Source organism: Falco naumanni, chromosome 4 (genome assembly GCF_017639655.2).
Source record: "Falco naumanni isolate bFalNau1 chromosome 4, bFalNau1.pat, whole genome shotgun sequence".
Classification (NCBI taxonomy): domain Eukaryota; kingdom Metazoa; phylum Chordata; class Aves; order Falconiformes; family Falconidae; genus Falco; species Falco naumanni.
The window spans coordinates 2,386,865-2,412,583 of record NC_054057.1 but is presented as its reverse complement, the minus strand read 5'-3'; the positions used below and the strand labels follow the sequence as shown (position 1 = coordinate 2,412,583).

Here is a 25,719-nt window from a genome sequence, read left to right as displayed (position 1 = left end):
TGTTTGAAGAAATCAGCTGACAGAGTAAAGAATTTTTTAGGGGTGAGTTTTCAGATACTCAGATTCTGAGTCTCCATTCTGCCTGTCTTCACAAAAGGGGAACCCAGATACCACTGGGAAATTATTTCCTCTCTCAAATCTGAATTTTGTTTTGATTTGACCAGTGGGGTCAGAAGTTAATGGTGGATACCAGTAGGCCAAGGTGGGTATATAGGATTTGCCTTGATTAGCTTTACCTACTGAAGTGTTTAGTGTCTAGTCTAAGATAGTCATTTGGGTCCTTAATCACTGACTGTAGTCAGTGGTGAGAGGTAGGTGCATGTGAAAAGCCTTCTGAAATATGTCCCTCCTCCTTAAATGCAGAGGGAGTTCAGACATCTCATTCTAGGTTGTTTAGCCATTTGAAAGGTGTCAGGTGAATCCTGCAGCAAGTGGTTCAATGAATCTTATCGACAAAGTGAATCTGGATGAAGAGTAGCTCCTGTAATCTTGCAGAACAGGAACTGAGCCACTTGATGGTGAAGGTGGGAGGGTGTAAGCGGATAAGAGCACACTTGTCTAGTTGGAAGAGTCTTCCTCAGCAGACTGATAGCATTCTTTGCAGAAGTGCAGTACCTATAAAAGAACAAAACTTTCCCAAGTGGCCATTGCATCTTAGTTTCTAGGTGTTCAGCTTGAGATGTCTGAAAGTAGTGTGGCAAGTGTGGAACGTTAGAGATGGTAACTTTCTTAGCTCAGGAGAGACAAAAGCTTTTGAAATGAATATAACTTGAAGGTTCAAAACTGCCACTCACCCTTAAAAATAAATTAGGAACTGGGAACTGTGGCCTTGCCAGTGCCACTTCCTGCAGCACCCAAGTTTCCCATCCAAATTCGCTCAGTGAGTGAGAGCTAATTAGATCACAGCACCAGCTGGCACTGCTGTGGACAGGAGGGGCAGCATTGAATGTGGGTGACAGCCTCTGGGTCCAGATCCAACAGTGGTGGATATCCAGGTCCTCCCCTCTGGTTCCTAGGCAGTAGATGTGTTATCCATTGGTATAGTGAATGTAGCCATGTCATAAGAAATCTTCTTTTTGATTCTGCTTTTACAAGCTGAAATCCTGATGCTTGTGTTTAGTATAACAAGGAGTTAAGACTGATTTGCATTATCTGGTAAGCTTATCTTGGCAAAAAAGGGTGAGGGAGAGGGAACTTAAAAAGCAAAAATTAAATGTCAGCAGAATTGTGACAGACCTGCATTCCTGTTTGGCAATTTGCTGTGCAGCTAGTAAAAAGCAAAATTATTGGCACAGTTACAGTGAAACAACCAACTGACCTTTCCTGGCTGAAGTAGTGTTTCTGGTTAACTGTTTAGAAACCAAAAAGCTATCTGATAGATTCACACTTTCAAAGCAAGGATACAGAAACTTGGAAGTGGATTTTGACAAAGCTTCTACAAATCCTTGCAACTGTTTAAGAAAAAACACGAACACCCAGAGCACTTGACTGTTCTCTGTGGCCATAGTTTGGTGCTGCATTATCACTGGTAAGTAATAATTGTCTGTGCAGCACTGCTGCTAATGGCCTGTTAATTCTGGTCTCACTATTCATCTTGTGCATAGAGGAGGAGTGCTCCTTTGATTAAACAAGAAGAGCTGTCGATGCGGGGTCAGAAACTACCATAGGGTCCCAAGAGTATTTCCACCCGTGTTTGTGGTCATGCAGCCAGCAGAAGGTATTTTATATGGACATGGTTCCTCCAGCCATTTGCAATAACCAGTCTAGGCTGGCAGCATAGGTTATGTTATTTGTGGTCTGCCTATGCAGATAGCTTGCCCTTGTCATTGAAGATGCCCTGCTGGCTCTTGGGGAGCCTCACAGTAGTGAGAAGATAGAGGAGGTAACAATTTCTGGTTTAGGAAGGTGGGGTGAACAATTTAAGAGGCAGCTTGCTCCCCAGGTGTGTAAATCAACCACACAAAAAAGACTGTGATTTGATTTTGGATTACTTAGGCTGGTGGGGTGGAGAGGCCGCTCAGAGGCAGGGGAGCAGCTCCCTTCCTGAACTGGGATTTAGCTGTTGTTCGTCGAGAAACTTGTCTGTGGGGTGAAGGCTGACTTGATGGCCTCTGTTAGCACTGGGGCAGGCCAGGTATGGGAGGCAGGCAGGCAGGCAGCACAGGCCTTGCCTGGGAAGAGACAGCTAGGGTGCTCTGAAGGGAAAGGAGACATGGAAGTTGCCGTGTGGGTAATCTGGGAGCCCAGTGCTGTAAAGAAATGGTAAGGAGATGAAATGTAGGTGAGCTGTGCAAGAAGTTGGTGCCTGAAAGGATGAAGCATGGAGGCTGCAGGTCATACCTGGTGGCCTAAGAAGTCATATGTGTCCTTTTTCCCTTTCTGTTCCCTGTGGATCTGCTCTAGACCTGAACCCCTTCTTCCCACCAACACTTTCACTTTTTTTGTTACAAAACACATAATTAAATCTTGGGGAAACCATGTTGATGTGACGTCAGTCGTCTTATGAAATGTGGAGTTCTCATTGCTGTGATCCCAAGGGGCATTTCACATGGTGCATAGCTGACTGTGGGGCCAGGCACCCGTCTGAAGAGGAAGTAAGCCAAGCAAAGTAATCTGACGTCAGTAATTTTATTATTGAGGGTGAGGAGTCACTTCCTGGACTTCTAGCACTGAATCCACTGAGTTTCCTAAACTTTATTTCTAAAGTAGGATGCACTTTGGGTTAAGTAAATATCATGGTTTAACCCCAACTGGCTACTAATAGCGCTACACAGCCACTTGCTCACTCCCCCCTGGTGGGATGGGGGAGAGAATTCGAAAAGTAAAAGTGTGAAAGCTCATGGGTTGATATAAAGACAGTTTAAGAGGTAAAGCAAAGCCACAGACACAAGCAAAGCAAAATGAGGAATTCATTCGCTGCTTCCCATCTGCAGGCAGATGTTCAGACATCTTTGTACTCAAAAGTTGATGGGGTGCCTCTTGTGCTCTCTTGTCATGTTTGCGAATTGTGATTAAAACCCTGTGAGTAGGGGGTAGGAGTCACTACCCTGTGCTTAGCGTTTGTTTCACTGCTGCTAGACAGAGCTTGTGGTTGGTGTGTTCTATTTGCTCACCTGAATGCTTAAAACCTAAAAATTGTGTTTTAAGTCTTACATTGTGGTTGTGTTGCATTTTCCTTCAGGCCAAAGTTGTGACAAAACAGGGAGTTCAGGGAGACTTACCTGGGTCAACCAGCAGGGTTTTGCCTGGCTGATTTATTAGAATTGCTACTTATTGACTTAAAACTTTTAAGACCTCAGTTTTACATTTGTTCCGGCTCTGTTGTCTGGTTGAGCAGTGTGATATTTGAGTGTCTCAAACAAGCTGTCCTTAAACTGCTGAGAAGAGGTAACAGATGTTGCTTGGTTGGATTTGGAAAGTTATGCCAAAGACCTGATCTGTGAAAGAAAGCTCCTGAATTTTTTTTGTCTTGCCATCAACCCTGCTAATACAGAATAGTAGGCCAGTGTGACTGGCAAGTTACTACCTTCTTAATCCTGAGCAGCTGGAAATCTGCCCCATGTTTGGGAACACTTAACAGCTGCTGCTTTGCAGATGAACTGAAAAAAAACCTGTACCTGATTCATATTTAGTGTTCTGTTACTTACATTTCCTGCGAACTAGGTGGTATCTGTAGCAAAACCATCTGCAAATACTATATTCTTGGCATCTTTGGACAGTAAGAACTAATTTTTAGTCATTTGGTTGTTGAAATACCTGTATCAATAAATTCTGTGTATGTATGTGCCCCTTCTAAATTTTAGCTAGACCACCTGTGTCTATCTGTGTTTTCTATGGCTCAGTGAAAAAGGGTCTAGTTATTTCGGGTTGGTGTTTATACACCCTATGTTTTTGTGTGAGCACTGTTCTGTTGATAGATGATTAGTTTGTGTAAGCTATTGATGCAAAAACTATAATTGGTCTTCTCATCATTAGTAGATGTGCCTTGGAGGGCTCCATTATGTAAATTTGTTAGCTGTACACTGTAAATTAGAGGTTCTTCCCTCTTCTGCTTTTCTTTCCAGCAGCGGAAGAAAATACTGTTTTCATCCAAGTGTTTTGAAGAATGTATCTAGAAGAGATGAAAAAAATGACTCTTTCTTTTTTTGGCGCCTTTCTCCCACTTTCTCCAAACCCACAAATCATCCATTAGTTCTAAGCTGTTCTGGATGGGAGCAATAGAACGCTAGCTAGCTGTTCAACCTTCTCATCATTAATTGTCAAGAATGCTGTGACCTATTTATTTTGCCTACCTTTCGAGAATGTTTCTTGTTCTTTTTTCTGTTGTGAAATACTAGGTGTTGTGCAAGTAGGTCTGAAATAATGTAATAGTGGGGTAAGTGGGTGTGGAAATACACTCTGTTCTTTGGAGTAACAAGAGCAGGGCGAGGGCAGGAAGGTTTGGGGCATTTTTGTTAGATGTCAGCTGATATAAGCAGAAAAAAATGGTACAGGTGATCTGGCTGTTATGCTTAGCTGCAGGTGCTGGAACTGGCAGGAAGGTTTAAGCAGCTCTCAAAGGGTGCTGGGATATGAAAATAGAGATTAATTTTTCCTCTGCTGTTGTCTGAAAATTTGATTAACATCTTTTCGTATCCTCTTCAACTTGGGAAAACCCAAGAGTTTTAGATTATGCATTCCTTTGCATAGCTGTAGCACTTTGGCCTTTTGGCAATAGCTATGTAAAGTACAGCATCTGAACAAATGATAATTTAAAGGAAAGATTGCCTTGTGTTCTCTCTGTTTCCCCTCACAGTCTTTTCTGGTCACTTGTAAAGGTTATTTAATGAGATTGTAAGCCACAGACAGGATGATCTGTTAAAAATAGTAGCTGGCATTTGAGCCCAGGTGGCTTGAGGTCAGGGTGATATCTTATGTACCTGTTTTGCATGGTAATTGCTCAGGTATGACTGCTGAAGGCAGCACAAGTCTTGCAACTTTGGGGAAGTTGTTCAGCCACCCCAATCTTTGTGTACAGTGGTCTAAATAGGTGGGAGTTTGTTGTGGAGTGATAAATGCTCATGCTAGCTGCTGCTGCCAAAACAAATCCGATACAAATGTTGGTTACTGCCTCCTGGGTGTGTTTTGTTATGACTTCTAGTAAACCAGTATAAGTTTATGAGCTCTTGTCTGTTCTTGCTGGAAAAGGTTATCTGAAGAGTCCAATTCCTCTGTAGCATGTGTGGGAAAGGCTCTGCATTGACTCAGTTTCTGTAAGAAAAATCTCTTTTAATTGCAGCAAACTTGCAGTTCTACTGTTATAAAATAACTTCCACTGCCAGGATGTGGAAGAAGTATCTGTTGTGGTTTGGGTTTTTTGGCTTTTCTTTTTTTTCCTGTGTCTGCTTCTGATGTTTGGAGTTTTTTCACTTGGTAGTGGGTACTAATGGTTTGTTCTTAAAGGAGGGGTTTATTGCTGTGAAGTGGAATTGAAATTTTGCTGTTCTTGCTGCTACCTAGACTTTTTCCTTCAAGGAATGGACTTAGGCCCTTCAATTTGTCCAGGACACCACTCTCAACTTTTTCCTTTAAGTGAAGCATGCCTGTTGTTCACACATGCTGTGGAGTCATATAATTCCACTAGGAAAAACTTTGAAGACTTGATAATTGATTATCTTCAATGGGTCCCTTAGGAAAATCACTATCTTGCAAGTTGCTGGTGGTTGTGAGGCTTTCTGGGAACTGGGAGAACAGATCCAGAACAGCCCGTCACCCAGGTGAAACTCCTACCCATGTGACTTGTCTTTGCCTATGCCGCTGTGCTTGCATGCACAAGATGTGCTGACAGAACCAGGCTGCCAATCCCTTGTTAGCCCTCTGGAAACTTCTGTTTACAAACATTTGCTGCTTTGGGGGCAATTAGGTGAGAGAACAGTGTTTCTCCTGAACATACCTGTTGCATCTGTATGTGCTAAACATTTATTATCTTGGATAATTAGCAAAATCCACTAAGGCAGGCGGTGTATGTCTTGTAGCATGTATTTGTGGAAGTTTGTTCCATGCTTCTATACTGGATTTCAGCAAAGGAGGCTGCTGCCAGGTGCAGATGAGCATGCAGAGCCTTTGTAAACCTAAAAACCAGCTGTAAACCCTAGACTCGTGGAGTCACTGCCGAAGCTGTCAGAATGCAGGTGCATGTTGAGGGGAGGATTATCTTGATATTTTTCTCTCTTAAGATATTTTACCTTGGAGAGAAAAACCTGGACATATTCAATGACTGCCTCTTCCAGAAGGCAGCAGCTTTATACTTTTGGCCACAAAAAAGTGCACAACTAACAAGCAGATGGCCGTGAGTGCCCAAGAAGGCTGTCGCTCGATGACAAATTGTTCATCCTAATACCATATTCTGGTGCCATAGACATGTTAATTAGCGTGAGTAACTCCAAGCAGACCAGCATCTCACAACCTCATGGAAAACGAGGGAGGGCCAAAGAGCTTGGTGGAGTATCTCCCATACAGTCTCTGTGCCCAAATGAGCATTGCCTCCCTATTCCTACGGCAGTGAGGCAAGGAGCTAGATCAATTAAAAGCAGCGAGGAATCCAGTAGGTTTCAAATGACTGAATGTACAGCGGTGATGATCAGCTCAGAGAGTATATTCTGGTCTTTGTTTCACAAGATCCTAGTGTACAGCCTGGATGGGAGCCACCAGAGAACAGAAAAAGGCTGGTAGCTGATTGTTCATCCAGTCCAGGATTGCCCTTAATAGTGTTTAAGGAAATTGTATGTTTAGATATATTCTTTCTCATTTCCTTCCCTAGCTCCTAAAGAAGGGAGGTGGGATTCTGTCTTTGAGAAGACCAGCTGTCTCCTCAAAGATAACAGAAGAAGCTAATTAAGTGAGCTGTAGTTTGTGCCCTGAACTTTTTGTTTCTTGGAATATGGCTTGTGGTCATGTCTTAAGGGAGTTACACGTAGCACCTAAGTTTAGCACAGAGTTGGATGTCTCTCAGAACATGCTTTGTAGGTCTGGCCTTACTTCCTGAGCCTTTTTATAGACTACAGGTTTACTGGGAAAATAAAACGGAGCCAGGAGTTAGGTCAGTTCTGTAACAAGCTGTTAGAAGAGGGGAGTGGATGCATGAATGGGACCAAAAAGCCCAGTGCAAGAAAAAGGCACCTGATCAAAAGCAGAGACTAAGGGACATCTGGTTATTGTATTCCACAGACATTTCATTAGTTATGCAACAGGGAGGAAATGGTTTGTGCTCCAAAAAACTCTAGTAGTTTATTTTCACCATCTCCTCCCCTTCGCCTTCTCCACCCAAATAAAAATCTTCAAATGTGTTTTGCAAAAGCAAATTTTAACCCATGTACAATTTTATAGCTTTTCAATAAACAGCTTAAGACAAGGGTGTTTCAGACTCTTGAGAGGCTGTATTTTGTCAGTAATGCAGTCATTGCAGATTAATATATAGCTCACAAAGCCTCATATATCTGCCAAAATTAGGTCATTTGCAAGGCTTTGGATTTTATAAGTTGTTTATAAAAATCTGTACACAGCCTATATCAAGAAGGGGTTTCTGTTCATTACTACCTCTTAGTTCTGGTTTGGCTTTGAGTTTTTAGTCTGTAGGGAGAGAGGTAAGGAAGGTCATGGTCCTTTAAAAAAAAACAAAGAAAACCTCCACCCCCCCAACTGCACTGTCTGATTATTCAAGACTATAAATGTGGGTCTGAGAATCTAGGAGAACATTCAGCATCGCAGCAAATTTTTTGCAACTACTATGTTTTGGGTTTTTTCGGGTTTTTTTGAGAAACTGTAAGGAAAAAGTAGTGGTATTTTATAGGAATGCTGGTTGTACCAGACCTCTGGAGGTCATCTGATCCCAACCTCCTGCTCAAAGCAGAGCTGTCACCATTGCTGGATTGCATCAACTGTGGCTTTGCCAAGTCTTGAAAACCTCCAGAGATGGAGATTTGTAACCTTTATGGTTAACCTGTCTGTGGGTCATACTGCCCTCCTGGTAAGAAATAGTTTTTGAATGTGGAACTTGAACTTCCAAGCTGCTGCCTCTGGCTGTTGCTCCATGTTCTGTCATGCAGTACTGCTGAGAAGCATTTGTTTGACTCTGTCATCTTTGCAGTTCCCCTTCAAACTTTAGCTGGCAGCTAATCAGATTACTCCTTAGCCTCTCCTTCTTGCTAGACTAAAAAAGCCCACATCCCTCAGCACTCCTTATAAGAGTCATTGTAGGCCTCTGGACCTTATCTTGACACCCCTCTTGAACTGGGGGGCCTGGATATAGTATTCAATGTGCAACCTGACCAGCACTGAGTTGGGAGGAATAACAACCTCCCGTGATGGGCCAGCTGTGGCCCTCTTGATGTAGTTTGCCTTACAACAAGAGTGTACCTTTTCAGCTTTTTCAGCCTGACACCCATTGTAATGTGCAGCTTGTTTTTGACAGGGCAGATCTTCCCATCTGTGCTGATGGGATTATTCCATCCCAGGTGCAGGACTCCGTATTTCTCCTTGTTGAACCTTGTTGGGGTTTCTCCTGGCCCAGTTGAGTTTCACGAGGTCCATCTGGATTGGGGTTCTAACATCTGCCTTTTCAACAACCTCCCCTGACTTTGTGTCATCTGCAGATTTGCTGGGGATGTAGCTGTGCCAATATCAAGACTGTTGTTAGGATGTTGACCATTATGGGCCCTTGTGTTGATGTCTGAGCTGCTCTTCATGTTACTGGCCACCAGCTGCATTGAGACAGGTTCAGGAAAACTGGAGCCAAAATAGCAGCACTCGGTGGCTAGTTACTGTGAATGCTGCAGCAAGCTCTTTAACTGCCTTCACCTTGTAGCCTTCTGAATTACTGAATCCACTGCAGTGATGGCCGAGACAGGTATGCTGTGGTCAAGTGACGATCCTGCTGTCCTCATCCCTGCCAGAAGCTTGTGCAGGATGCTGTGGTGCAGTCAGCGTGATCAGAGTGATCCCTGAAGACAGGTGTACCACAGCAACTCTGGTGGGCAACTGGTGAAGGAAAGTTCCTGTTTTAAAACATGTTCCCTGTTGTTGTACTTTGCACAGCAAATTAACTGTGGGATGTTGTTAAAAGAGAGGGGGCCAGAATGGAAACATCTGAAACTTGCTTTCTTTTGGAGAGTGTGACTGGAACACAGTTAATCATTATCTATTTTGTAGTAAGCAAGTACGCGTTTGCTGGTGGCAATTAAACTATTGTTTTAAAGATTAATGAGTGGGGGAGACATTAGTGTCACAGTAACAAACAAGAGCCTTTTTAGAGCAGAGGCCTTGAGCCGGCACGTGATCTGCCAGTGCCTTGTTCTGAGCAGCAGCTGTGTGTTCCCTTCATGTTCTAGCTTGCAGTGATTTTATAAACAGAGATTGTTCTTGCCTTCCATTGGCAGTAACATGGAGATGCTGAAATAAAATGGGCGTGAAGACACTTGGCAGTGTGGGATGAGATAGGTTCACCTGGATAAATGAGAAGCCAATTTTGTAAATACTTGAAAATAACAGACCTTTGCTGACTGCCATTTCTAATGGGAAATTTTCTGGTTGTGTTAGTGATGTCCTTTTCATGAATTTATCAGTGGTTGTGGTCTGGTCCTCTGGTGAGGGAGGCTGGCCAAGGGGAGAAATTCTGTAGCAGGCTTGGCCCCACAAAATGTACACTTTGCATCTATTTCTGGCAAGCTGGCTTGGCCGTTAGCTGTGTGCACATGTGTTCGCAGGTCAAAGGCTGAGCAGTGTCTGACAGGGTACATCAGATGTTAGCTAACCTTGGAGGAGTGCTATAGCTGTGTTGCATAGTGTTTTGGTGTCAGTGATATTGCGCAGAAAACAAAAAATCGGAGGTTAGATGAAGTGAGGAAGAGGAGTATATGTCTTGGTTGCTGTTAATGCAGAGGATTCAAGCTGTGTGTGGTAGGGTGAGAAGAATCTTCTATTAGGTCAGCTGGGCAAGGACTCTAACTACAAAGGGGCATTGGGGCAATAGAAGCTGTGTGGACTAAACAGAAAATTGTGTTTCATAACTAAAGAGTACAGGGCGTTCTGCTTTGAAAGTGGTCAAGCAGATGTATCTATGTTGGACTGAAAATCTTGCCTGTATGCTGCTGCCAGCTCCAGAAGAATGACTGCATTTTGAAAAGTTATTGGTTTTGTTTTCTCCTATTAGCTTGCCATGGTCTAGCTTTTTTTTCATCACTGTCTTTAGCTAATAGCATAATCCCCCTGTTGCACATGGTTCCCTTCTGTGCAAGGCCCTGTGTAGGCTAAGCAGAGGATTGCCCATGAGGATACAGCTTTTATCCCCCCAAAAGGGATTTGTCAGGAATTAATTCCTTTCAGCAATACATTAATAGCTTGCAGTTATGAACATAGTCAGTACCCCTTTAATTTTATGTCATTGTTTATTTTAAAAGTTGACATTTTTCATATCACAGGACTCAATTTGCTTCCGAGAGTGCTGCTACTGTGTATCACCTCTGAGTATTCGGGAGCTGGCTGGGAAGTTTGGGACTGTGTGTTTCAGGGCTGTGCGTGTTGGAGCCAGGGAGATCAGCAGTGGATGAGCTGGTGAGAGATCACCTGTGTGGGACCGCACAGGGTGGATAGTGGTGAAGCAAGCTCTTCACCATGAGGAGGGGTAGAGAGAAGGGGGCTGAGTGTGCAAAGCAGGACTCTCGGGCGTGCTGCTTGTTGTAGGGAAGGGATTTACTGCTGTGGGAGACTTGGTCGTAGCAGGTTGCTTGTAGAGTACTGAGTTGCAGAGGAAGGGTGAACGCAGCGGCAGAAAGAGTTGGTGCTCTGTGTGGATGGCATGTGACAGGTTGCTGTGGTGGTGGGATTCTCCTTAGCTGAGACCTCTGTAGCTGCTTAATGGCATTTCTCAAGGGATCCCGTTCTATATTTTACACTAATGGGGGAGGGATCTGCGTTGGTGACATGCGGTTGAGTTTCCTGGCAGAAAGCACTGGTGATGAGGTACAAAGAGCTCCTGGTCACTGTGGCAGTGGGAGCTGGGGCACAGGTTCCCCAGTTCCCAAGGGGTCAAGGCTTTCTTGTTTGCAATAAGGGGTTTCACTGACCTAGCTTCTTCTAACTTCTTTTGGAAGAAATATTCACTTTTATATCAGATAGACTCCATCATGCACCAGCAATACGGTGACAGGCAGGAAGTTGATGTTCTGCTTGCCTCCAGCCTTCCTCAGAGATTTTTGTCCTTGTCCCTAGTACATTCTCCCTCATGCTACCCCAGGCTAAACCTTTCAACTCGAACACCAGTTTGTGCTTAAAAGCAAAATAACCTAGTTTTCAGCCATTCGTTTGGATTTTGAATTCTGGTCTTTTGAGAGAAACAGCCACTGTCTAAAATGATGCTTGTGCAGCATGAGGAGGTTGGATGGAGATATGAGCTCCTGTTGTTCCTTGTGGTTTTACAAGCATGCGAAGAACATCGCTACTCTCTCTTCCATCAAACTGAACAACCTGCAGGCTTGAGACTCAGAGCATGAGAGCAAGGTGTTGCTGATGGTGCAGAAAAACTTGTACATGCTGGAGGGAGTTTCAAATGAAGGCTAATTAGTGAGTACCTGCACTAACTAAAAAGTGTTTGAGTATCCTTTTTCACGCTGGCAAAACCACAAACCTGTTGATGTTTCTCTAATGACTAATGTATCATTCTTTACCCTAGCATATGGCTTTTTTCTTTCCCAGGCTTTCAGTAAGTTGCTTAAAATAGAAAACTGCAGACTGACTTCAGATAACTGTTGAAGCTAAATTGCTATTTGGATTAACTCTTTCGCTTAAACCAAAAAACATTTTGTGTTCTCAAACAGTGTTTCTGAACTGCCATTGCTGAGTAGCATTCAACAAATACAACTGGGGAGAGAGTTTTTTGAGTATGGTTTCGTTTGTTTTCCATTTGCCCACACAGTTGTGGGGTATGAAGCTGAATGAGCCCAGAGTTATGGGTCTGCCTGGTAACAGCTTCAGCTCTCAATGTCCTGCGGGTCCAGCTGCAAGTAGAAATCTAGCAGAGTTGTAAATTTAGCTTCTAGTTTTCTTATTGTAAAGAATGTTTTCCTGCAGTGCAGCCAATTGTGCTTTAGAGGCTTCATCAGAAGAGCTACTAGTACTGCAAGCTACGACTAAGTGTTGTTTTCCATGGGGATTTAGTAACTCAGCTCCTAATGCTTGGCAGACTTTTTGCTAGCTTAGATGTGTTGATCCCTGACCCAGGTATCTGTGCCAACAGAAACTTTCAAGTGCTGAAGCAGTTACAGTGAGAAAACTGTACTTCTCCTGTGCTTGTATTGCCCCTGGGATCTGGATTTACTAGAGTTGCGAAAGCAGTTACCTGCTGGTGCGGTTCTGCCTGTGCTAGGAATGGGTCACCAGTCTGTTTTCCTGCATAAGTTGTTTCTTGCACGGGGAGGCCTGCTACAGCAGTGGGGCAGCCACGGAGCTGAACTGGGGCTGGGCTTTGACGGCCTTATTGCCTGGAAGTTACTGGGACCTGGCTCCCTCTCATAGGGTCTTCCATGAAAATTAGTCCTGCTCTTCTTCCCAATACCCTCAGCACTGTTCTGCAGTACTTGGTGCAGGCTCTTACTGGAATCTTGCGGTTTATTTCACTTTTTAAAATCCCACTTCAGACTATTTTTATGGAAGACTTTAGGCTTTCATTTGCATTTGATCACATTACTAGCATAGGTCAAATTTACTGGAAGAAAAAAAGAAAGTATTGTGAATTTTCAGAGAATTCAGCAGAGGATATTTTGGTGACTAAGATTCTGGCTTCTTGCTGTGCCCTTTGTTGGAAGGTTAGGTTGAGCTTTGTTTAAAGATCCCCAGATGGCTTTGCTATGCTTGGTAGGTACCATGGTTTAGGTTAGTGACTAAATTAAAATATTCTTTAGTCAAGCTTATTCTGAATTTATAATGTGTGTTAATACATTTGAAACAAGCAGCTGGTGACTGAGGTGGTGAGGAGATGTAATGTGTGGGTTTTTTTCTTAGAGACCGTATTAACGATGAATTTACACCAGGATGCTGTTCATCCACTAATACTGGCTCAAAGCTCTGTGCTGCTTTGGGATGTGCAGTCCTGCATGGAAATTAACACTGTAATGCCCTGGCCCTTCACAAAGGCTTTGGGCAGAGTGGTGTGGTGTAAGCTGCCTGAAAGCAGCAAAGGGCATGGTTAGATGAATTCCTCTTCTGTGGAAAACACCAGCAGCCACTTCAGAAGGAAGTGCATCAAGGACCTTTGTTGGAAGGAAATTACTGCACTGATTGTGATGACTTTGATTTCCTTCCCCAGCTAGTAGCTGCAGGACCTCTGACACACAACTCCTGCTTTTCCACGGTCACTTGGGGGTGAAGTACCTCTCTGTGTGATAGGGGGAAGGAAGTAAGAAGAGCCTGCTGGTATTTCAGGACATTGTGAGGGAAACTTACTGTGCTTTATTTCCTTTTGAGACTTGTGTTTAAATTGGGAGTCTGTCTCCTGTGCCAGGGGAGGGAGGGAAGGATTTCTTCCATTGCCTTTACAAATAACTGTAGTGTCTTGAGTGTGAGGGTATTTGATGCAACTGGTGTCGAGGAGGTATAGCCAGCTGTTTGCTGGAGAAATGCACCATTGTGCTATTTATTTCCCATTTTGTTTCAGGGATTTTTAGCCACTTCCCAAATATCCACCCATTCTTTATGTTAAAACTTCTTCCTTTATTCATAAGACTTAATCTTTGTCAATTTAGTATTCTGTACATGAGTCCTTTCCCCTGTTTCAACCTCAGACTCCTCTGTATATCACGGAGTGTAAAGTTCTCTTCATTATTTTGTTCTGTCAGTCATGTTTGGCCAAAGATGTTTCCCATAGTTATACAGTGGGTAATTCCAGTTTATTTTTAAAAAATCATTGAAGTATAAACCAAAACTGTCTTTGGTGTCAGATGTTCAATTAATTGAATGTGATACTTACATTTGAAGGGTGGTGAGTCAATGCAAACCAGCTCAAAAATACTCCTTTAAACAGAAATGTATGAAGTATATACTGTAGAAAGTTCAGGTAAGATTTTACTTTTGAGCTAAACAAGGTGTTTGTGTGTCAACCTCAGAAGGGTTCTAGAGCAATTAAGTGCTGATATAGTTAAGAGAGAGCAAATGAACACAAAACCTTCAGAAATCAAATTTTTTTAAATGAAGGAAAATAGTGTGAAAACTGCATGTTTGAAAGCATGAATGTTAAAATTGGAAGTCGTTCAATGATAACTATATAAAAAAAAGAGGACATCCCTATCCTATTTTAAAACCCAACCAAAATTCAGCCAGCACCAGTAATTTGTTTAAGTTTGTCTATTCATTGTAGAGTCACATATTTTGAGTATTTAAGACTTGTCACTGCTACTAAAGTGCAACACTGCAAACAGCTGAACTCTGTGATGGCTTTTGTCACAACAGTGCCACTGAAACCTGCGGTATGGCTGGCACTGTTTCTGCTTTATTGGCAGCTCTCCCTTCTTGGGTGAATAGGCTATTGCATTAGGGACCCTGGAGGGCTGATGCTCGGGTGTCTCCCAGCCTGCAAGATGTGATGTGAGCATTTCACTTGAGGACTGTTCAGAGTGTGGGATTTGGTTATTGTGAGAGCCTTGTTAAAACCTTCAGAAGAGATGGAGGTGGTCTGTAAATGCAAAGTCTCAGAATTTTTTTTGGTCCAGAATAAAAGAGGTTACAGCTCGTTGCTTAGATGGTTTCTAAGCTGTGCCTGCTTTGCTGGGAATGTTGTATGTTGTTTTGGAGGAATCTTTGCTCTCATAGCAAGAACCATGTAGTTCACCAGAAGACACTGTTCTCCTCTGCTTCTGTGCAGTGAAAGTGCTTCCTTCTGAAAAGAAGCAGCAGTTTCCAAAGGACATAGCAGGGCTTTATCTGTGTTTTACATGCATTGCAAATTCCCTTGGTTACCTTTGTGTCTGTGTACTGGGGTCTTGCTGCACCAGTGATAGCAAAGTAGAACGTCCAAGAAATTGGCGGCCACCTTCTCAGAAAACATGTTTATGCTTTATAGCAATGTAATGCTTCCAAAACATTTCCTTAGCATGATTAATGGTGCACCAGATAAAAATCCACCCTGTCTAAACTCAGGGAGTGCCATTCCTTATGTATTTTTGATGTGCTACAAGTTTGCTGTTGCATTTGCTTTTGTTTAATTTCTCAGTGAATAAACCTACATCATAAGGTATTTATCTCTCAGCCAGGTGCTTATTTGTAGGCCATCAGCTGTGTGTTCTTTACTATGAACACCATGAGACAGTTCTTTGCAAATTACCTGTTTGAGTGGGAACTGCTGTCTTAGCAGTGCTTACTCCAGTGATGAAATACCTGTCACTTACAAGTAAAAGGTTGGCAAACTAACACTGGCTTGGTGTTTTTAAAGTCCTGGAATTACTGTGGTAGATCTTGTAAACATGACTGTGAGGGTTCCTTTGTCTCTGATCCCAACTTTTCTTTTTTAGGCACAACTGGAAGCTCAGAGGGCGACTCAGGATTTTCAGAGGGCCACTGAAGTGCTGCGTGCTGCAAAAGAGACCATTTCGCTTGCTGAGCAGAGGCTACTGGAAGATGACAAACGTCAGTTTGACTCCGCCTGGCAAGAGATGCTCAACCATGCTACTCAGAGGGTAATATGAACTTGCCCCAGTTCTTGTGTGTTGTATGAGGCTTAGTTTCTGAAAGGCCAAACTTTTGTATTGCTCCAGATACATGACATATAGGAAATGAAGCTACAGAAAGTTAGGAAGCCTAAGGTTAAATGATTTGGGTCTTGGGCAGCTACTGGGACAAGTATAGTTCTCTGTCTGTCTGTGCTATTAGCTAGTGGACTAGCTCTCCAAAGAAAAAAGAATTACCGTCTATATATTAGGGGTAAACAATGTCTTAAGGCATATCTGCATTCGGAGTTACACCAGAATAATTGCATAGGGATAGCTATTCCTGAGTACACGTTATAGAAAGTTTTACTCTGGAAAAACAGGGACATGTTCTAATTTTAGTACAACCTGTTCTTAATATGGAGTAAGTTGAAGAAAGCACTTCTCTTCGGAAACGTGTGTTTGAATGTAGAATCCCTAAAAAAAAAAAACAACCCACCAAAACCAAAAGTGTGTTGCATTTTAAGCTTGCACATTGCTCTATCCTAAATTAGCTTTCAAATTTAGACAAGGTCTTACTTCCTTTGTAAAGTCTTCTTAAATCTACAGAAGAGATGCACTGTGTAACAATGAAAGGCAGTATTCATTTTAGCAGCTGTCAAGAAGAATTTTCCTGTCATTTGCTGCGTCTCTTTTTTCCTGTCTCTTTAAAAGAGAAGGGGGAAAAAAGGCAGAAAGGTGTGTGGGTTTTTCAACATGAAAGAACAAAAAATCGAAGTTAAAAGCCTTTGTTCTGTCAGAGTTCTCGTAATATGCCAGTGAAGCTGAACATGCTAGCATATTTGGAATTGCAAGCCTACAATGTTGGTATTGTCTTGCAGTCCTCAATGCAGTAGCTCTGTTCTGTTGCAGAAGCTTCTCAGTTACAAGAAACCCTCTATTTCAGAGTGAATTGTAAAAAACAGCTGCTTGATGAAGAAAAAGGGAACAAAAAGGATGTTGGCTGTGTGTAGGGGAGAGATGGAAAACCTGGTATATATTAAAAAGCAAAAAACATACTGCAGGGTATTGTTTGTATTATTGTCCCTGTTATCATGAGGTATTTGTGGATCTGGTAGCATCTGGGTGTTTCTGAAGGGAGCCCTACCTTCACAGTGCATGTGTGCCGGGACTTTAGCAGCTGTCATTTTTCCTAGTTGTTATCCATGTTTGATATGAAAAAGTCCAGAAATGCATGCACAATTTTTGATTCTCAGAATAGATCGGTGAGAAAACTGGAAGCATCTAAGGAGTTGCTTAGAGCTTCTGACTGCTAAACTGCTGAGATCTGGTGGTGAATGACAGCAGCCACATATCAGCTGCTTCTCTCTAGCTGGCATAACAAAAATTTGTGTTGGTGTGGGTAAGGAAAGAAATGCTAGCAATTTTGAGAGTTTGAATAGATTCATATTTTCCTTGGATATTTCAAGGGGTTCCCTGTGTTCTGCTACAGTCCTTAATCCTTCCCTGACAGTCTGCAAGAGGAGTACACCTTGCATGGGCTAACCCGGCAATTTAGAGCAGGAGATGGCTGCTGACAGTGTTTGGTGGAATCCTGCTGGTGGTGTTGATAAGTATCATCACTAAATGCAGAATATCTGCTTGTTGGAGAACTGATTCGAGCCATAATGTCTCTGATGGTTACAGCTGAACAGTAAATAGGAATCTCAGGTTTATTTACTGCAGTTATAAAAATCTCCTACGCACAGACTGGATTGTATAGAGCAGTTGATGGCTCCTTGAATGGAAAGCATGTTACCCAACTCTTCCTGGTGCTTGTAATAGTCTGGCTAAGCTCAGTTCCCCGAAAGCACCTATCTGCACCTTTCCAGGGTACAGCAGATTTTGAAAGAGTTACATGGAAGTTTGTCATGTGATTTTTCATTTGCCATACTGGAGGTCGTAGGGTCAGAGCCAAGAAGGGTGAAAATGCTGTGGAAGTCCTGACTGAACAGACCTAGCATTAGTTTGTTTGGAATGCTTGACTGAGTTTTATTATCTTCTTTAGGAGCAGAATGAATATTTCCTTGGTTTCAGTGCGTGCCAATTAGTGAAGTGCTTGGTGGTCAGTGAGGTAAACAGAATAACTGGGGTCTCAAGGAGCAGAAGACATCATCATTCCTTACCAAGCTATGAATGAAAACAGGTTCAAAGATGAGATCTAGTAGAACAAAAGTTCTCCTTGACTGCCACAGTGTTGCTGTTAACTCAGTTGGTTAGCTATTAATTACAGCAGAAATGACTCATGGAAAAAAACTGTTTCTGAGGGTGAAGGCTGAGGGTTAAGAAATAGAATTTCTCTGCTTCCACATATAAAAGCATTCTTGGAGAAAGTTTTTTGCACTCCAGTTGTTTGGATTTGCTAGCTTTTTTGCATGTATTTATAAGATAGTTGTACTGGGCAGAGAATGATTTTGCGCTGGGCCTCATACGGCAATTCATTGAGTGCAGAAAAGCACCTCTGTGCCAAATGTTGCAAGTGGGCTACTAATTCATTTGGTTTTCAATTGATAGAAATGTCAGGCAAGACAAAAGTGTTTTGATTTGCTGTTCTTAGACAGAGGTAGCAGGCTCTATTGAACTCATCTCAAACTTGGCATAAACCTCAAGCCCTGTGGCAGCTTGGTAACTGACAAACAATGCAAACAGAGAGCATAAAGGAAAAAGGTAGGCAAGAGAACAAATGAGACACTTTTTTTTTTTTTTAAAAATAAATATCTAGGCATGTGTGTAAATACTGCCTGGTTAGTTTTGCATTTGACCCAATGGGTGCGGACAACGGCTTGTGTTCCAGAATACCAAAAGGAAATGCTGTTTGCAGACTCTCACTGGGAAGAAATTGAGATAAGGGTTGCATGTTGTAATTGCTTTTTGATTTCTTCATAGACTGAGAAGCTATTAACACTATTTTTAGTGTGACAGTCTAGCAGGTTTCTGTAAACAAGGCTTTTGTAGCCACTGATGTAGAAGATCATATAATTAAAGAGTTATTGAAATTTTGGTTATTCTGGGTGGGAGCATAACATGTGGAAAATGCTTTTGTATTTATGGAGCAGACAGCACCAGCGTAAATAGGTACAGGGAGTACAGGCTGTCACTCAGCAGTTTTTTTCACCTTGCAGTTTGAGCTATGTTTCTAAAGGAAGCTGGGTGCCTAAATAGGAGCTGGATGCCTGCCTGCCTGCCTGTGAAGATACAACTAATCCCTGTGAATGTCTGTGCTTGAGCTGTATGTCGAGCACATGAAGCACAGGACTGTAAGGCAATCCTGTAAGTCAGGCAGCTGCTTTACCCATTTCTACTCTTAACTTGATGTCTATTTTTGGGTAAATTCCTATGATTTTTTTATGTCCATGTCTCCACGGATCTGAGATCTCTGTAATGACGCTTAGGCTGGGATTCAGCTCATCGGTTTTAAGTATCTAAACATTACTTTATATGTCCCAGTTACTTGCCTAAACTTCCATTATAGTCAAAGGAGGACTGATCAATAAGTTGATGGTGTCTGGAGAGCAATTCATGTTACGGGGGGGGGGCAAGTTCATTGCAAGATGAATTCTCTGATTATAATGAAAATGTAGTCAGCTAGCTTGCAATGTAGACAGGTTTGATGAGCTCTTAAGCTGCCTAGAGAAGAGAAGTACTGTTCGGTTAGCGATTGGCTTACCAGGTTTTGGTAACTGCAGTTTGTCTTCAAAATTTGCAGAAAATGTTTTTGATAGGTGAAAATTTGTTGCATATCCACTAGTACCTTGAATTATAATCGGCAGTTTGGGGTGCAGAGAGCAGGACTAGAAAAGAGCGAAAGGATGGAGAATACTGTAGGGATGAAGGAGAGAAATCTTCTCATTTATACTCCTATTGAAAATAATTCATTAATGTGTACAAAAGGAAAGTGCTGACAGATGTGCTATCTCAAGTTTGAGACAAGCTGGAGCAGAAAGGAAGATCCTTCATGAATTTCAAGAGAAATTGCTAATATCTAATTGCTGATGCAATCTGCAGTCTTAAAAATGTTCTGCCTATACAGTCTTTCCTGAGCTATGTTCAGTTCATAAATTCTGGCAGGGAGAAGAAATGTTTTGGCTCTTGATCATGAGACATTTTTAACAGGAAAGGATGAGAAGAAGGTGAAGAGGGAGGAGGCATGCTCCCTCTTGGTTTAATTTGGCTTGTGAAGCTCCCTTTGATATTACGCTGTGAGGTACCATCTGTCAGTGTAAAATACGTGGGTGCTTTCATGATGTAGAGAGAAGAGGTGCTTCCTGCAGACAGAAATACTTGGAGAAAAGGGGGGGGGGGGTGGGTGGGAAGAAAAGTCTGTGAAAGAAACAACAAAAATATCTAGATCCTTCCCTGCCCTACTCTTTCTGTCACTTTGTCCTGGAAATGCAGGGTTTAAATGCAATCCCATGATTCTGCCCTGGTGTACTGATCTTGCATTGTCTCTTACCTCTTTTATTTCTAATTCTTCCCCTAGAAGAGTAATCAGTTTAATTTTTTGAGGAAGAAACAGTTGTTCAGAGTAATTATCTGGCTTAAATGGTCAGTTTTGCTTAATTTCACTGATAAATTTTTCTTTTGCATCTATTGTTACTGAAATTTTGCCTGGAGTCCGTCTTTGACTTCAGATGATGCAGATCTTTGGGGGGACAAAGTTACTTGTACAGATTTACTAAAAATATATACTTTACACCGACCTTCCTTTCCCAGACATCTGGGTTGGAAATAGAGGGTAGGGAAGGAGACCAGAGGAAATGATTGATGCCTGTGTTGCGGGTTTTTGTTTGTTTGTTTGTTTTCCAATAGTTGTAGCCTGTGCTAGCTGGGAGAATGAGTTCTGCCTGGAATGGGTGATCTAGTAATTAAAGACAGGTGTGGGCTACAGAAATGTCCAGTGAATGTGTGGGTATCTTAGAAGTTCACCCTCTCTGGATGTTTTTGTGTAAGAGTATGTCCCCTGCTTGCCCCAAGAGTATGAAGGGCAGGTACAATGGAAGGAGGAGAGGTGTGTCATGAGCAGTCTTAATTTGAAGAGGTGTTATCCTCACTTTTATGTGGTGCTGTTGCATCTGTGGTGGCTTAGGAGCATCAACCAGGCAAGGCTGTGGGTGGAAGTACAGTGACTTATTAGACAAAACAGCTTATTTGGTAACTGTGACCAAAAGCTTGTTTACAAGTTCATATAAGGCTGCTTTTTCCCCAACTGTATTACTAGGTCTGATAAAAAGTAATACTTTCTTACACAAGCCTTGTCAGCAGTCTTCTAAGACTTTTCAAAAAGGTGAGGGTCCTACGTTGAACCTCCCAGATGCAGAGGTGTCAGTGTGGCTTGCAGTCTCTGTCCACCTGATGGACAGCTTCTCTAAAGCCATTTGGCTTTTGTGGAGGTGTGGATCTTTGTTTTGTTCTTGTCTGAATGAAATGCTGGAATGCATCTCAGCAGGTGAAGGATCTCCACAGTCTTCTAGGTATTGTCCTCAGCCTCAAGTGTGTACCTGGAGCTGCTGTCCTGGGGGAAGAAGAAGGTTGTCTCTGGCCTCTCTGCAGACTTTTGCGCATAATCTGAGCACAATGACAGAATGCCCATAGGAAAGCAAGGAAATGGAGTGAGATGGTTTTCCTAACAATGCTGATTTTTATTTTTAATTACAAGATGCTGATTTCTTAAAAGTATGAAGTATACAACCTTTTTTTATTTTGCTGTCTGGAAAGGGTAATGAACGTGGGTATATATGGCTGGGAGCAGATTCCATTTTTTATCAGATATTTTGAGGTGTTTACAATCTGTCGTCCTCAAATCGCAGTTCTGCAGGGTTCAGCATTTCTGTGATGTTTGGTATGAAAGATGTGCGAAATCAACATGATACTGGACACCTAACCTGCTTTACAGCCCTGATGTTGGGTAGTACTTGCGATGTGGTTCATCCCAGGTATCAAAGTTAATGCAAATTTTGCCCCAAGAATGGATGTGAGGGATTGACATTTAATTGAGCATTGGCAAATTCCAGCCGCTCCATTATTTTGTAGCTTCCAGCATTTTTAAATTGCGGTTTCCTTGCCACACTACAGAGAAAGTGAACCAGCTTCTGTGCAGTCTTTGGAGACTGCATTTTAATTTAAGACACTTCCACGCTAAAACCAGCTTTGTCTGACACATTTCACTAGGGAAAGTCAATGCATCAACCTAGCTTTTTGAACAGTTCTTCAAGATAAGAGGTTGCAGCTTGTTTTCAGGATATAGGAGAGATCCTGTTATAAATCTGATAGATTATTTTTGACCTTTCTTCAAAAGTAGGTGCCTTATTTATATATAAAGTAGTTGAAGGATGCTGGAGTTGAACATATTATTTGATAGCTAATCAAAAGAGCCTTTGGAAACCTTTCTATTTTGTAGTTTAACATTCTATAGCAACTTCTTTGTTTAATAAGTGGTGTGTGCAGATGAGCAAAACGTGGCCTCCAGTTGTGGCACCAAGAGCTTCTAGCTGACACTGATGGAGGTCAGCTTTGGCATGTATCAGTTTCACACTTTGATTTAGGCACTAGAAAAGACAACATGACTGTTTTCCTGAGAGGAGCAGCACTCCCAAGCAAGTCAAAATTGACTGTGCTTTTTTCTCTGTTCAGTTCAGCCCGAACTGAACGCTTTCAAGATACTGGAGCTTTGTGCGTGAGGTTGCTTAAAAAGCAAGGTATCTTTGAGTGTTCTCTGTCTCTGGATCTGAGAGCTCAGGTGCATATTCTGGTAGTAGGAGCCAGTTGGAGCAAATTTGTTTGAACTTTTGGAGTTGTTGGTTTCACAGCTAAGATGTTTTGAAATCCAGTACTGGAGAAAATAAAGTCCTGCTATTTTTTATATGGGTAACTTCATAGCTGCAAGGGAGAAAGCCTGAAAATTGCTTGCTTTCTCCTCGTTGCCTGACCAATGGAGAGGTGTCACCACTTTTCTTACTTTAAACAAATCAGTTACCTCCCTGCCTGAATCTTGACTGCCAGTGCATTAAAGAAAACAAATTTTCTGATTTACACCTCTGACATCTAAAATGTGCACAATAAAAATACCCTGGATAGAATTACTGGCAAAGCATGGGATACCAGCAGAGCAGCTAATAGAGGGAGATTGACTTTTCCTGTTGCTTTTGTAGACTCCTAATGATGCAAAATGCCATGGCAGTGAGCATTTGTTTATAAAGCTTTGAAGAAATGATTGCTTGAAGAATTTGCTAGCTTCTGTGCAGAGCTGCAGCCTGACTGGCTGGGGATGGCCATGGACAGTGGCTGACATGCTGGGCTTGGGCCTTCTGCATGTTAAGCCTCTGCCTGCCCAGGCAATGGGCTGGTCATCAGTATAGCTTCCCCCATCTGCATGCTAGGAGTGTCATCTCAGGGCCCAAGCATCTGGGCATTTTTGGTGTTGAAACCATGATATGAAGCAGGTCAGGTGTTTTAGAGAAAAGCCAGCTTTCTGGCCTTCTCTCAAATGGGCAGTCATTGGACACACTGTTCTCTGGTGATTGGTGATTCAGGCTGAACTGCATTTTGGTCCTCCCACTGCTGTGGTTGGTTTTCAGCCCTTTCCAGAGTGGTGGGGCTGCAGCTGGGGGCTGAGCAGCCTGCCAGCTCCTTGCTGGGAGAGGCAGACTCCTATGAAAGAGGCAGGAGGGAACAGAAATAATGCTGTTAAATTAACTGAGTGACTTCTGCTTGTGCTGCTCCACTGTTCAATATCTAACTGGGTTAAAAAATGGATTATCCCCCAATCTGAGGCTCTTCTGTACTTCCCGTAAGGGATACAATGCAAGAAGCTGCAACACCTCTGTCATAATTAACAGAGTATTTGCAAATCTGGCATATTGCTGCTTCTTTCAGGAAAGAATTTTAAGTGGGTTCATTGAAAGTAGTTTTTTCTGTACCTTCACTTTCCTGACATGAGCTGATTAGAGAGATTATGAAGATGCTGTTAATTAGAATGATAAGAGATGGATCGTTGTGCCTTGCCACTTACCTGTTTTTTCCCTCTTGAAGGTCATGGAGGCAGAACAGACCAAAACGAGAAGTGAGTTGGTTCACAAGGAGACTGCAGCCAAATACAATGCTGCCATGGGAAGGATGAAACAACTAGAGAAGAAGCTGAAAAGAGCTATCAATAAATCAAAGTAGGTTTTCTATTTGGAGATGAATTCGATGGTGAAATCTGTTTGCAGGAAATACTGATTCTGTGGGGGTTTTCGAACTTGTGAAAGCACGTTGCCTTTTGTACCTTTCTGTTTGGGCTCCAGTCTGCATGCAATAGTCTCATGGCACAATTAGTACTGGTTTTTGTCCTTGCATTTGTTGTCCTTCTAAGTTTCTTTTGAGGCACCTGACTGGATAGACTGGTGACCTAAGCAGGATAAGAAACTTTTCTGGATATGTTCTTCGTCTTGTTATAGTGCATTGAACCTTTTGGTGGTGTGTGACTTGAGATATAGACTCATGGGATTGACATAGATGCTGTCTATAAGCTGCAGAGCTTTGTGTGTAGGTGTTTTGCAGCTTAGGATCGTTTGCAGTTTAGTTCTTATTTTTAGTTAGGAGAGCCACGAAGCAAGTGACAGAAACCTGAAAGGTGTGAGACTGCATCAGCGTAGTGTGCTGTACATCAGACTTGTTTACTTCCTAATGCTGCTGTAGCAAAGCTGTGTGAGAACTGTTCTTGACGAAGGAAATATGCTTCAGAGAGAATAGCTAAGCAGCAAGCATCGTTAATGTGTCTGCATTTGATGTGCAGTTTTGCTCTGTTACTGAGAAGTGAAACAGCTTTTTGCTCAGAACCTGTTTAAAATTTTGGCCCTGTTTACAACCAGTTCTTAATCCTATATTTCACGGTTGTTTTCTTTATATTTCCAGACTGTAGCTTGTCTAAACAATCTGCTTGCTGTCTTTAGCTTTTAATCCCTCCATCTAAAAATGACTTTTTGGTGAAATCGGTCAACTAAAAATCTATTTTGATTGATGTTTGCTCAATTCAAGAAAGGATTAGCACTTCTCAAGGAAGATTCAAGCATGTTAGCTGAAACAGTGTAGCAGCATGGCTTTGTAGATTGAGCTGCATGCTGTTTGTCTAGCACTGCACAGAGACTGTGAAAAACATCATCAGATCACTAAATGACAGATTCCTCTGGAAAAGAGCAATATCTGAGAAGTGGTTTGGCTGCTAGTAATCCATACAGTAAGATTTAAAATAAAGGCCTTGGTAAGTTGTCAGTGGGGTCCTACATACCTTTTTATAACAATGATGGTGCTGAGCTTGGTGCCCCAGTTGTGTCTTGTGTGATTTGCCTTCTGAGTCTTCATTTCCTTGCTGAAACTACCCTCATGGGGGTGTCATCCTGTGTCATTCTGCTCAGGACGAGCTGGTTTTCACTTGTGTGGAGGGATCCCAACATACTCCTTTGTTTCACATCAGGGCTGACTACAGCATAAACCACCTAGGTAGGGTGTTTTGGAGATCCTTTAATAAGGGGTGTACAGAAACACCAATTCAACCTGATATTAAGTGGAAGATGCCTGATGGCACAAACAGGCTTATTGTGGATGTATTTGAAGTCATACTATATAGGGATGTTGGAAGGGTCAGTCTCCTCTCAGTATTGCAATTTTCATGTAAGGGAAAATTGAACCTCAGCGGAAAGCAGCAGTGCTGTCAAGAGGCTACATAAAACTGGGGAATGAGGCTGCTGAATTTGTGGCTGCTTGTATTGCAGGGTCTAACTGACAACTAGCTTCTTTTCAGGAAGGATTTAACACCAGCAAACTGGTCTGTCCTTCTCCCTGGGTCGTGCGGGAGGGTTGGATGTAACACCTGGACCTTGCAGGCCCATGTTGTCCATTCTCTCTCCCCATAAACTTGTGGGTAGACATGCTGAACGAGTTGCTTTTTTTCCATGCAAAAAATGATTTGCATTTGCTTCTCACTCCAGTCTGGATTGAGATGCTTAGAGCGTTGCTATTTGAAAGCAGGACTTAG

The 25,719-nt window shown here is 42.4% G+C and overlaps 1 protein-coding gene across 4 annotated transcripts in view; it reads left to right on the top strand.

Annotated features, from left to right (window-relative positions):
* The window catches only part of SH3BP5 (SH3 domain binding protein 5), an 84,682-nt gene that overhangs the window by 48,861 nt on the left and 10,102 nt on the right, over positions 1-25,719 (top strand). For all 4 annotated transcript variants that reach the window (XM_040590055.1, XM_040590056.1, XM_040590057.1 and 1 more), the window contains 2 exons: positions 15,534-15,698; positions 23,736-23,866. In XM_040590055.1, the coding sequence (XP_040445989.1) occupies positions 15,534-15,698; positions 23,736-23,866 (296 nt within the window). The remainder of the gene's footprint in view (positions 1-15,533; positions 15,699-23,735; positions 23,867-25,719) is intronic.